The sequence below is a fragment of the Scyliorhinus torazame genome, chromosome 10, assembly GCF_047496885.1.
Source record: "Scyliorhinus torazame isolate Kashiwa2021f chromosome 10, sScyTor2.1, whole genome shotgun sequence".
In the NCBI taxonomy this organism is placed as follows: domain Eukaryota; kingdom Metazoa; phylum Chordata; class Chondrichthyes; order Carcharhiniformes; family Scyliorhinidae; genus Scyliorhinus; species Scyliorhinus torazame.
Genome location: NC_092716.1, coordinates 245,307,704 through 245,321,511, shown reverse-complemented (window position 1 = coordinate 245,321,511; position 13,808 = coordinate 245,307,704). Strand labels below are relative to the sequence as shown.

General features: G+C 48.6%; 1 protein-coding gene across 2 annotated transcripts in view; it reads right to left on the bottom strand.

The window, feature by feature from the left end:
- Positions 1 to 13,808, bottom strand: part of bbox1 (butyrobetaine (gamma), 2-oxoglutarate dioxygenase (gamma-butyrobetaine hydroxylase) 1) — a 302,194-nt gene that overhangs the window by 209,703 nt on the left and 78,683 nt on the right. For both annotated transcript variants that reach the window (XM_072466641.1, XM_072466642.1), the window contains one exon: positions 6,335 to 6,449. In XM_072466641.1, coding sequence (XP_072322742.1) covers positions 6,335 to 6,449 — 115 coding nt within the window. The remainder of the gene's footprint in view (positions 1 to 6,334; positions 6,450 to 13,808) is intronic.

Below are 13,808 nucleotides of genomic sequence, written 5' to 3'. Positions count from 1 at the left end.
AACTTGATAGAGTTTTTCGAGGAGGTCACTAAGATGATTGATGCAGGTAGGGCAGTAGATGTTGTCTATATGGACTTCAGTAAGGCCTTTGACAAGGTCCCTCATGGTAGACTAGTACAAAAGGTGAAGTCACACGGGATCAGGGGTGAACTGGCAAGGTGGATACAGAACTGGCTAGGCCATAGAAGGCAGAGGGTAGCAATGGAGGGATGCTTTTCTAATTGGAGGGCTGTGACCAGTGGTGTTCCACAGGGATCAGTGCTGGGACCTTTGCTCTTTGTAGTATATATAAATGATTTGGAGGAAAATGTAACTGGTCTGATTAGTAAGTTTGCAGACGACACAAAGGTTGGTGGAATTGCGGATAGCGATGAGGACTGTCTGAGGATACAGCAGGATTTAGATTGTCTGGAGACTTGGGCGGAGAGATGGCAGATGGAGTTTAACCTGGACAAATGTGAGGTAATGCATTTTGGAAGGGCTAATGCAGGTAGGGAATATACAGTGAATGGTAGAACCCTCAAGAGTATTGAAAGTCAAAGAGATCTAGGAGTACAGGTCCACAGATCACTGAAAGGGGCTACACAGGTGGAGAAGGTAGTCAAGAAGGCATACGGCATGCTTGCCTTCATTGGCCGGGGCATTGAGTATAAGAATTGGCAAGTCATGTTGCAGCTGTATAGAACCTTAGTTAGGCCACACTTGGAGTATAGTGTTCAATTCTGGTCGCCACACTACCAGAAGGATGTGGAGGCTTTAGAGAGGGTGCAGAAGAGATTTACCAGAATGTTGCCTGGTATGGAGGGCATAAGCTATGAGGAGCGATTGAATAAACTCGGTTTGTTCTCACTGGAACGAAGGAGGTTGAGGGGCGACCTGATAGAGGTATACAAAATTATGAGGGGCATAGACAGAGTGGATAGTCAGAGGCTTTTCCCCAGGGTAGAGGGGTCAATTACTAGGGGGCATAGGTTTAAGGTGAGAGGGGCAAAGTTTAGAGTAGATGTACGAGGCAAGTTTTTTACGCAGAGGGTAGTGGGTGCCTGGAACTCACTACCGGAGGAGGTAGTGGAGGCAGGGACGATAGGGACATTTAAGGGGCATCTTGACAAATATATGAATAGGATGGGAATAGAAGGATACGGACCCAGGAAGTGTAGAAGATTGTAGTTTAGTCGGGCAGTATGGTCGGCACGGGCTTGGAGGGCCGAAGGGCCTGTTCCTGTGCTGTACATTTCTTTGTTCTTTGTTCTTTGTATTACTGTTAAATTTGTACTTACTCGCTCCAGTTCTGTGCCGATGGTCCAAGTTAAATAATACGCTGCATTTTTGCATTTCATCCAGTTTCCATGATAATATGAAGCTACAAAACCACAACCTTCCTTAAAAAAATGTTTGACTCCGTTTAACTAGTGCATTACTTGTCCAATTTTACTTTGCAAAATTAACTTGATTTCACCAAATATACTTTTACCAACAGCAATTTGAAAAATTGTCTATAATAATAATAAAATGAAATTGAACATTTCTAATAATTTTCCGAACAGTTGACTATGGTTTCGGAGTTTTCCCAGCAGCTGTCTGTATTTCAATTCATGTACTTTGCTAAATCCAAGGTACCTTCTCCTGTATTTGTTGATTTAAGTTAAACTGTACAAGCTTTTCATTTCAACATTATCGAAAATAGGTCCTTCAAACCGTTCCAGATTTAGCTTTTAATTTGTTTGAACAAATCCAACAGTACATAAATGCTGTTTACCTTTTGACCCAATTTAGCTTCACTTACAGAACTTTTCATTTTCAGTTTTAACTGAAGTTCACTTGATAAAACAGAGAGAAAAAATCCCTTCTGTTTACTTGTTCAGTTTAATTTCCAGTAATCTTTCTGGATGTCCCATTGGTTTTTACAGGAAAGGTTGGCAACGAGAAAAGGGTTTGGGCAGGAGGGTTTAATATTTATTGAAAATTGGTCCATATAGCTACCTTGCAGATATCCTTATCAGAGGCTATTTTACGGTATTCAAAGGAGGTGATGTTGACACAGCAGAATGCCTCTGGTTTTTAACTCCACAAAACACGTACAACTACCTTTGTTGTTGGCTCCCATGTTCTCTGTGGGAGATCACCTCGTGGCAGAAAAACAGAGTGGCAGGGGAGAGAGGGAGAGTGAAAGGTCATCGGGGGTTAGAGTGGAGGTCATCGATCACAGCAGGGATTACAGATCGGCTATGATCACCTGAAGGCGAGCTGAAAGTTTCCTTGCAGAATGATGTGGGGGTGTAGTGGAGCAGGGGCAGCTCTTCCTGGCCCACAAGGGCGTTTATAAGGGCCAGCGCCTCCTGCCTCCATTTCCCTGCTGGATTTCCCAAGTCTTGGGAGAAACCTGTGTGCAGCACTTAAACTTGAATGAGGCTTTTAATTGCGCTGCGATAGCCTGATTTCAATCCTGATTTAAATCTGTTAAGGAATGTCCCACCTCTCCAAGACAGGACATTGCAACTTTGATACTAATGTCTCCTCTAAATTATATCCATCATACATGGCCTGTTCATTTCCGCGTGCAGCATTCATCATAGCTTGCAAACAGCCCGAATGGTATCTTCTGGGATGCTGCATGGCTGCACATTTACACAGCTTACAGGGATCATTGTTCACTACCCACTGTCATAATATTGGCAATGTGTGCATATGTGTCAGATTGGGATAGCGTCTCTCAATTTTTAGGGTTTAATTTTCCTGACTTATTCTCACCTACTTTGGGGTATTAATATCAAGACTATTATCTCTCTTTGAACTATATGGCTGGATTTGATATCCCCCTCTGTTCCCATGCCATAATATGGTTGGCATGGGCAGAACAGAGGAAATGGGAAAGCCGTTCTTTGAACACAAGTTGTTAAAAGGTGGGAAGGAAGGGGATACAGCCCTTTGCTCATCAGGCACCCCCCCCCCCCAAGGTGTTACATCCTCCTTTGTTCCTTCCCACCTGGCCTCCAAAACTAGCGTCCACCCCCTTGCCCCCTCCCTAGACTGCCTGATCCCCCTCCCCCCCCACTAAAAGCCCAGCACTTACCTCTCTCCGGGATCCACAGCTGGGAGTCAAGGACGGGGATTCCTCCCACTGAGGGTAGGAAGTCCTACTCTCTGCCCGTTTAACCTGCCAATGTGGAGATGACGGTGTTGGCACAGTAAGAAGTCTTACGACAACCAGGTTAAAGTCCTAACCTGCCAGCGGTTTGCTGTGGCTTTATTCAGGTGCGATGACTGCAAGCTGAACTTCCTTCTGGGTGGGTGAAGGTGAGCAGTCCACCCCAGCTCAAAGAGTATGATTATAGCAGAAAGGAAGTATTTCAGCCCGTTCTGCACATGCTGGATCTTTGCAATTGCAATTCCGCTAGACTCGCATCCCTGCCCTTTCCTTGCGTCCAGAAAATATTTTCTCTTCTGGTGTATTGGGTTTCTCTAAAATTCTGTTTTTCTTTAAAAAGAATGCTGTAAGATGAAATCAATTGGCATGCATTAATTGGTTACAATATAACTAAATGCGCAGTTCCAGGAAACTTACCTTGCGTTATTTTTCTCTTTCAAGTGTCAATTGACTTGCTGAATATTCCATGTATATCTGTTCTTATATTAATGTAAACAGGATTTTGGGGCATTCTGTAACTTGGAACCACTATAAGCTTTCTACCTAGATTCTTTAATATTGCAAGATGATTATCTTTTCAAACACCATTGGCGGGATTCTCCGACCCCGCAGAGCGGCGCCGCGCCGACCACGCCGGCCCCAATGGCGCCAATTCTCACGTCCCGGCATTGGGGTGGTGTGGCGCGACTCACGTGGCCCCCCCGGCGATTCTCCGACCCGGCGCGAGGTTGGAGAATCCCGCCCCATGTTTCGAAACCAGACTATGACTGAAATTCTGAAAAACTTTGCAACATTGCTGTTTTTCTGTAGTCGTCCTGCCATTATACTAACTGCCTTCATCTCCAACGTTTCCAACAATCCTGCTGCCTCAAAACATATGTTTCAATAGATGCTTTTCCAACCTTTCCTCTACTCGCACTCATTTCCAATGAAGTGCACTGCTGTTATGAAGTATGTCATTTATTGGCTGACTAAGAATTAAGAAATACATCTATTTGAATGTAGCAACACTGGAATAGCTGTCACAATAGACTCTGAATAGCAGTGTAACATCAGAACTCTCGTAATTGCTGTGCCATATCATATTAAGCAATTTAAAAACAAAATCTACCAGCACACACATAAATAAAAACTGCTTAGTTCAAAGTTTGCATCGATCCTTTATGGCTTGATAGATAAGTAGAATAATTTCAGACAGCAATTGGCATTTCTTTGCATGTAAATAGAACTATTTGACTTATGGGAGTTATTTCACAGAATATGGCCATCCTGATTTAACACGCACAGGCAAAGTACAAAAATGTCTGTAATGTCTGTAAAATATGAGGTCCAAAAATTTGTAATTTAACAATGTTGCCAGGCACCATGGTCTAGGATTTGTCACTTCGTTCATCAACAGTAGCTGAGTCAGAACCATAAGTTGTTGCAATTGGTAAATGACAACTTCAACTTGAATTTCACAAACACGAGACATCTTAAAATGCTTTACATTGAGGGAAAAAACTATGAGAAAAAGCAAAAAAGAAAAGAGCCTTAACAGCGATGGTTGAGGACTGAAGGCACAGCCCAAGAGAAAGATCCGAGGAGGTTTTTGAAAGCAGGAGAGGAGGAATTAATGATGTCCAGTAACCTGCATAGGCAATTCCATTTTGAGGCCATGGAGAGGATAGAGGTTAGAGGATATGTTAATGGCTCGCAATAGTTTGAGTTGGAGAGGTGACAATGAATATAGCATGCAATGATCCAGTTTGAATGAGTAGTGAACACAAAGGCCTGGTGTTCAAGCCTAGATTCATGGATTTATCAATGGAGAGATGGTTGTTGCCCAGGGTGGGAGTGGATAGCAACCTGGGATTTGAAGGGAGGAAATACATCAAAAGTAGGAATGAGACAACCGTTGAAGAAATCAATTTCATTGCAACTGTTTCGTAGAGAGGGGACAGGTTTGATTGGGAATTTGAGGAGCAGTCAGAGGGAAGACATCATCTAGCTTCTGATTTTTCCAAGTTTAGAGACTGAATTTTAAAGAGTTTGGAGCATGGAGAGGGATGTGCAGAAGAATAGAAATGAGGAATTGGATAAAGGGTTTTGTCACCAATAGAACTGTGGAATCCCGAGAGTGCAGAAGGAGGCTATTCGGCCCTCCGAGTCCTCACCAACTCTTCGAAAGACCACCCTACCTAGGCCCTATTCCCCACCCGAGTCCTGTAGCCCCTCCGTAAGGGGCAATGTAGCATGGCCGATCCACCTAAACTGCACATCTTTGGATTGTTGGCCATGCGAAATTGCCCTTGGTGTCCAAAATTGCCCTTAGTGTTGGGTGGGGTTACTGGGTTATGGGGATAGGGTGGAGGTGTGGGCTTGGGTAGGGTGCTCTTTCCAAGGGCCAATGTTGACTCGATGGGCCAAATGGCCTCCTTCTGCACTGTAAATTCTATGAATTCTATGATCTATGATTTCTCACACAAGGCGAAACCAGCATCCTCCCAGCATCCACTCTGTCAATTCGCCTCAGGATCTTATATGTTTATGTTACAACCCTTGGCCAGACCCCACGTTCGGAACCAATAACGTTTTGGACAAAGTAGACAAGATGAAATTCAAAACACCTGCTGCTAGAAAAAGGCCACAAAATTCCCAGGGATTTGAACAAACATAATTAAACTTTACAAGTTCAGAAAGATAAACACTTTACAATGCGGGTGGGGGGGTGGGGGGGGGGGGGGGTGAATTTTCTAGCCATTCTAGCCAGTGGGATCTTCCGGTCCTGCCAACGGCACACCCCTGCCATGGGTCCCCCAGCGGCGGGGAGGGCAGGGGGGCTGAAATCCCATTGACAGTCGCCAGACCAGAAGATCCCGCCACCGCCCAATGGCGGGCCACCTCCCGCTGCTGAGAAACGCGCCATGGCGGTATGGAAAATGTATCTATTTTATAGTGCAACATTCCACACAATCTACAGGAACTATATTCTTGTGTTAATACTTTTGATTTATTTGCTAAAAGATAATGTTACCCATATAAAAGGCATTTTTGCAACATTTTATGCTATATTAGAAATTAACTCCATGCCAATAATTCAAAATGTAATGCTTTTTAATGTAATAAACCTCTCAGACGCACTCAATTCACATAATTTCCTTGTCTGGGTGCAATGACACGAGGTTTAAGGAATAATGTTCTTACCTCTTAAGAAAAGCTGTTCTTGTTTTTCCTTTCTTGCTGATTGGGCAAAACGTCTTATTTTCAACCAATTAGAATCAAATTCACTAAGGTGCTGGTCAGGCCACACAACAGAAATCTAGAGGAAGACATTGATAATTATAGAATGGAATTTGAAAGCAAATCAGCACTGTTATCGATCATTGTATTAAGATCTGTACCAATAGCACTTAATGTTTAAATTATTGAGACCATAAGACAGAGGTGCAAAAGTAGGCTATTTGGCCCATCGACTCTGTTCCGTCATTCAACGAGATAATGACTGATCTGATATGATAATCCTCAGCTCTACTTTCCTGCTTATCCCCAGAATACCCGATTCCCTTACTGATTAAAAATCTGTCCATCTGTCTTGAACATACATAATGACCCAGCCTCCACAGCTCTTTGTGGTAAGGAATTCCACAAATTCACTACCTTCTGAGAGAAATTCCTCCTCATCTCTGTCTTAAATGAGCGACCCCTTACTCTGAGATTATGCCCTCTGATCCTGTACTCTCCCACAGGGGGAAACATCCTCTCATCATCCACCCTGTCAAGCCCCCTGAGAATCTTATATGTCTCAATAAGGTCACCCTCTCATTCTTCCAATCTCCAATGACTACATCCCCAACCTACTCAATCTCTCCTCATACCCGGGATCAAGCTTGTAAACCTTCTCTGGACTGGCTCCAATGTCAGTATATCTTTTATCAGATAAGGGGACGCAATCTGTATTCTAGCTGTGATCTAACTGGTGCCCTTGTATAGTTTTAGCGAGAATTCCTTATTTTTATACTCTACTCCCTTTGAAATGAAGGCCACCATTCCATTTGTCTTCCCTGTTACCTGCTGAATTTGCATGCTAGCTTTTAATGATTTTTGCACAAGGACCCTCGAGTCCCTCTGTGCTGCAGCTGAGAGCAATCTTTCTCTTCCTTTATTCTGGCTACCATAGTGCATGACTGCACATGTTCCTACATTATATTCCATCTGCCATGTTTTTGCCTGCTCACTTAACCTGTTTATATCCCTCTGTAGACTCTTCTGTCATCCTCACCCCTTACCCTCCCACCTATTTTTTGTGTCATCCACAAATTTGGCATTAGTATATTCACTTCCCTTGTCCAAGTCATTAATATATTTTGTAAATAATTGTGACCCCAGCACTGATCCATGTGACACTCCACTAGTCACAGGTTGCCATCCTGAAAATGCCCCTCTCATCCCAACTCTGTCTTCTATTTGTCAGCCAATCCTCTATCCATGTTAATACACAGCCCCAAACACCATGGACTCTTATCTTATTAAGGAGCCTTTTTTGCAGTAATTTATTGAACACTTTTTGGAAATCCAAGCATATTGGGCTGGATTCTCTATTTCTGAGACTAAGTGTTGACGCCGGCGGAGGATTTGTGGAGTTCCACAACAGCAAAACCGCCGCCCCACCTGGGCCGAATCAGCTACAGTTAAGGGGCTAGCACCTGTGCCAAATGGAACATGATCGATTCCAGAGAGAAACTGTGCGGGACTCGCCAGTTTCGCGATTGACACCCAGAAGCCTGATAGGCTGCAGCCGCATATACACACTTCTATCCCCAAACACACCATCCCAGCCAACACAATGGCAGCAAGATGCGTGGCACCACGTTTCACCGACGCCGAGCTGGAGACCTTCCTGGACACAGTGGAGGAGAGGTAGGCCACCCTGTACCACAGCCCGGGAAGGAGGCTGCCAGCTGTCACCATTCGTTGTGCCTGGGTGCAGGTGGCAGAGGCGGTCAGCGCCACCAATTACACTGTCCGAACCAGCCAGTAGTGTCAGAAAAAACTGCATGACCTCCTCAGGGTGGCCAGGGTGAGTAGGCAGCACTGTGCCCTTGGTACTACAGCGTCCCACACACAGGTAACCCCACACACCCACTCCCCCACCCCCAACAACCCGGAGGGTGGCCGAACCACATGCCGGCACCTATTCCAGTAGCCATGGCCGGGTGCCCTGGCCACTGAGGCCTCCAGCTACCCACCCCCTATTTTGCATGCGTCGGACTGTCTAACAGCGTTGTTTTCTGTTTGCACCTCCCCAGCAGAAGGCTGCCCATAACTGTCCGGTGCGGGAAAAAACTGGAGAGGGGCCGCCGGACCTGCGGCCCCTAACTGTGGCAGAGCAAAGGGCCCTGGACTTGGTCGGCGACCCGGAGGAAAGGGAGGTCACTGGGGTGGATTTGGCTGCGGGCAAGGAAGTGAGACCTTGCTGAGTTGCGGTTCCCCGTGACACGTATGCCAACACCACCCTGCGGTCTAATCATGCGTCTCCAGCTGGAGATGGGGTGGCATGCCCAGCCACCAGTGCCACAGCCGGAGACCCCCTGTGAGCCGAGCATTGATGACGAGAGCAACTCAGACGACAGCCCTCGATCTGAGACGCAGGACACCCCGGAGCTCTGAGAATGTCACAGATTTCCCATCAATGCTGTCTCCAACACCCTCCACCATCCCAGAGACACTCACATCAGTTGGACACTTTAGTGAAAAGGCTTCTGAGACACTATCTGGTGCGCACCACACAGCTGATCCGGTACATCAGGTGGAGGTAGGAATACCCAAGGTAGCGGACGGTTGGAAAGCAGCCGCCCCAGGAACTAGCTGCAATCCAGGTGGGTTTCAGGCTTCTGGAACAGACATTCCCATTGATTGTGGCGATGCAGTCGCAGAGCCAAGGACTGCATGAGGAGTTGTCGGCGAGCATTCAGTGCCTGCAGGCACATTTGGAGAAATCCAACCACGTGCAGGAGCAGGAGGTGGTGCCGACCACGTGTGCCACCCAGGCCGACGCCGCACGGGTGGCGTCCACAATGGAGGCATTGGGTGCGGCAGTTTTGGCTATGGATTAGCATGTCCAAGATCTGGGGCATTCTGTGCAGGCTCTGGCCGAGGCCAAGGACAGGGTTTCCGCCTCACAGGTAACCATGTGTGAGATCCACCTGGACATCGCAGCGGCACTTCTGAGCATGGCGCAGTCACAGCGGGCCATGGCTGGGAACATCGGCGGCATTGACCAGGCACTGGCTGACATGGCACAGACACAGAGGGAGGTGGCCCAGTCCCAGAAGGAGATGGCGCAGTCAATGGGTGATGTGGTGCAATCCCAGATGGACATGATGCACTCCCTGTGTTCCATGGCTGCGTGCATGCAGATTCCTGGTCCAGCCCAGAGCAGGCCTCCAGGACTCCCAACGCCAGGTGGCAGGGGAGCCTGAGGGAATAGCTCTGCCTGCACCATTGTCCCACGGAGTAGCCCTGGAGCCATTGGGCACCCCAAGGGAGGAGGAGGTGCAGGGGCCCATGCGGGGGAGTCCCGCGGGGGAGGTGCCGGAACACCGCAGCACCTAGGACTCCCCCCCACTCCTGTCCCTGACGCATCAGGTTGGCAGCGGGCAGAACAGGGCAGCACCACGCCACCTGGGACACCTGAGCAGCAGCCACGCCCATTCAGGCCCGTTCGCCAAGAAGATGGCCGCCAACGGAGACCCAGGTCGCAGGGCGGGAATCACAGCATGCCACCTCTATTCCGTCTGTACCATCTGGGGATACACCAAGACGTAGCATTAGGGCCCGTTAGGACAGAAAGTTAGACACCAGTTAGTTGGCAAGGGTGCAGGGCACATTTTAGATACAGGGACGAGGGCACAAATCTGTATATACGTTTTCACATTAAACACCAGGGGCGGGAATCGGCGGTGTGGGCAACTCCGGCGTGAAGGAGTGGCATGAACCACTCCGGCGTCGGGCCGCCCCAAAGGTGTGGAATCCTCTGCACCTTCAGGGGCTAGGCCGGCGCCGGATTGGTTTGCGCCGCGCTGGCCGGCGGGGAAGGGGTTTGGCCCAAAGTTTTTATACTACTTGCTAGTTTATCCTCATAGTTAATTTTTATTGAGAAAATAGAAAATGAAAAAAAATATGTGATGCATGTTGCACTGGTGTATCAATGGCTTGCCGCATTGATTTGGAAGATGTGAGCAAATGGAAATTATAATAATCTTTATTGTCACAAGTAGGCTTGCATTAATACTGCAATGAAGTTACTGTGAAAAGCCCCTCGTCACCACATTCCGGCACCTGTTAAGGACAGTTAGGGAGAATTCAGAATGTCCAAATTAACAAACAGCACATCTTTTGGGACTTGTGGGAGGAAACCGGAGCACCCGGAGGAAACCCACGCAGACACGGGGAGAACGTGCTGACTCCACACAAGACAGTGACCCAGCGGGGAATCGAACCTGGGACCCTGGTGCTGTGAAGTGACAGTGCTAACCACTGTGCTACCGTGCTGCCCGGTAACTAAACCTCTTTGTAAAGGGCTTCAATGGAGGAAAACTGAATCTAGAAAAGGGAATCACGCCTGATGTTTTGGATAAGAATTTTATTGGTGAACACTTGGGAGTAGGTTATGTGATCTGCTAACTCAGGAAACACTGCGCGGTATAAGAAGTCTTAAGAGGATAAGCAATTAAAAATTGAATAGGGTAATGAATATGGAATGAATATACTAATGAAATAGAGCAGACAGAATTTATTGCCATCCACTGTTATGTGTTTAATTATGCATGGCATTAAATCCGGTGGGTGGGTGGCCACCATGCCTTGACACTGTAGAATACCAGAGGCATTGCTTGGGGGCAGTGCCAAGTGGCAGTGCCGGGGCTGGTTCCTATGGTGAGTTCCAGAGGGTGTATGTTCCCCATGTCCATGGCGGGGGGGGGGGGGGGGGGAGGGGGCGGGTGTTCCTGGTGTCTGTGGAGGTTGGGGGGCCGGGGGGAAGATTCTCACTGTTTGTGTGTGGGGGGGGGGGGGGGGGGGGGGGGGGGGGGGGGGGGATTTCCCCATGTCTATGGGAGGAGTTCTGAATGTTGATTTTTATTGTTGGGGATCAGGGTACCCTTTAAAAATGGTGCTCTGGGGCGGGATTCTACAACCCCTGCCGGGTCGGGGAATCGCTGGGGGTCGGCGTGAATCCCGTCCCCACCGTCCTCCAAATTCTCCGGCCCCCCAAAAATCGCCCTGGCGTGAATCGCGCCGTCTGCCTCGGAGAATGGCGGGGACCGGCGCAACTCAATGGACCCCAGGGCCGCCTGAATTCTCCGGCCAGCGATGGGCTGAAGTCCCGCCCGTTTTTTGCCAGTCCCACCGGCGTAAATTTGAGTAGGTCCTTACTAGCGGGACCTGGCGGCGCGGGCGGCCTCCGGGGTTCTTGGGGGGTGTGGGGGGATCTGGCCCTGGGAGGTGCCCCCACGGTGGCCTGGCCCGCAAGGGGGGCCTGACGCCGGAGTGGTTCACGCCACTCCTCGGCGCCGGGACCCCCCGCCCCGCCGGGTAGGTGAGAATCCCGCCTTTGATCTCTGGAAATCTGACGTTCTTTTGTCTAAGTGTTGGAAAATATGGCGAGGAAAGCCTGCTGCGCATCCAGCTTCCTGCAACACCGCTTTTCTCACCTGAACCAGCACTTTGTCAAGAAAACATCAACCCATGGTTCTAATGGTGAAAAAAAATAATACTTATACAACAGTGTGCAAGGGCTTCAGCAGATAAATCTCATGGTGCCAACAAGCCTCAAGGAAAGGAAGTAAGTTATACAGTGTCCAGCTGGATTGTACTTTCTGCAGTTGTTGAGTACCTTGACCTTAAAAAATCTGCTGTTGGCTAGTTAGATTTGATGGAGGTTTGAGATAAACTTGAAAACAAAGAAGGATGGTGGGGTACTGAAGACTGATACTGGAACAGATTATCTACCTTTATTTGGACAAACTCATCAAAAACGTTACATGGCAAGCAACAGGTTGACAAATGCCAACTAAAAGAGTATTGAAACGTATCAGCGTTTTAAGACATATCTTCTGCTGAGAAGCCCAAAGTGCCCAGAATTGTTCCCATTCTCCAGTATTAATATTTATATCCTGAGCGGGATTCTCTCAGCCCGGGGCCGGGCCAGAGAATCCCCGCGACCGGCGCCAATCGCGCCACGCCACCTCGGCGCCGGCACGTGATTCTCCGCAGAACGGGGCCCTCCCGCCGATTCTTGGCCCGGGATGGGACGAGCGGCCGTCGTAAAAAACCCGAGTCCACACCCGCTCTCAGCCGGCGGGAACTCGGGGCCAGAATTGCTGATCCTGAGGCCGTGTCGACGCCATCGAGAAACGCGACGGCGTTTCCGATGGCGTCAACACTTAGCCTCAGGATCACAGAATCCCACCAGTATCTTCCAGGACAGAGCCTCACTGTGACTTCTCTCCTTAAAGTCAGTTTCACCCCCTTTGACTGTGAGCAGCATCTAGCTTGATAGATGAAGGCTATATCAAATAATTGGATTGGATTGGATTGGATTTGTTTATTGTCACGTGTACCGAGGTACAGTGAAAAGTATTTTTCTGTGAGCAGCTCAACAGATCATTAAGTACATGGGAAGAAAAGGGAATAAAAGAAAATACATAATCGGGCAACACAACATATACAATGTAACTACATAAGCACTGGCATCGGATGAAACATACAGGGTGTAGTGTTAATGAAGTCAGTCCATAAGAGGGTCATTTAGGAGTCTGGTAACAGCGGGGAAGAAGCTGTTTTTGAGTCTGTTCGTGCGTGTTCTCAGACTTCTGTATCTCCTGCCCGATGGAAGAAGTTGGAAGAGTGAGTAAGCCGGGTGGGAGGGATCTTTGATTATGCTGCCCGCTTTCCCCAGGCAGCGGGAGGTGTAGATGGAGTCAATGGATGGGATGGGAGGCAGGTTCGTGTGATGGACTGGGCGGTGTTCACGACTCTCTGAAGTTTCTTGCGGTCCTGGGCCGAGCAGTTGCCATACCAGGCTGTGATGCAGCCCAATAGGATGCTTTCTATGGTACATCTGTAAAAGTTGGCAAGAGTCAATGTGGACATGCCGAATTTCCTTAGTTTCCTGAGGAAGTAGAGGCACTGTTGTGCTTTCTTGGTGGTAGCGTCGACGTGGGTGGACCAGGACAGATTTTTGGAGATGTCCACCCCACGAATTAACCTTGTTAGCTGTGAGAGAGGTACATGCTCCTGAACTATCAAGTGCCTCCTCGAAGGCACAGGTGCCATGTCTCAGAGAATGATTAGCACACAGCATGTCTAGCAATCTTTGATGCCGTACTCCAGTCTGCGCATGCGCGGAACCATGCCAGCATTACCGCGCATGCGAGAGATCACTCCGGCCCTTCGGCGCATATGCGAACTCGCGCCGTCCCTTCGCCGCCGGCTGGAGCGGCACCAACCCCTTCGGCGTCCACCTAGCCCCGAAAGTGCAGAGAATTCCACACTGTCGGGGGCTGTTGACGCCGGAGTGGTTGGCGCCAGTTCTCCCGCCGGCGTGGGGACTTGGTCCCCAGAAGGGAGAATCCCGCTGCAGGAGTGTAAGCACCATTGTGGCAGCTGGCAACAATCA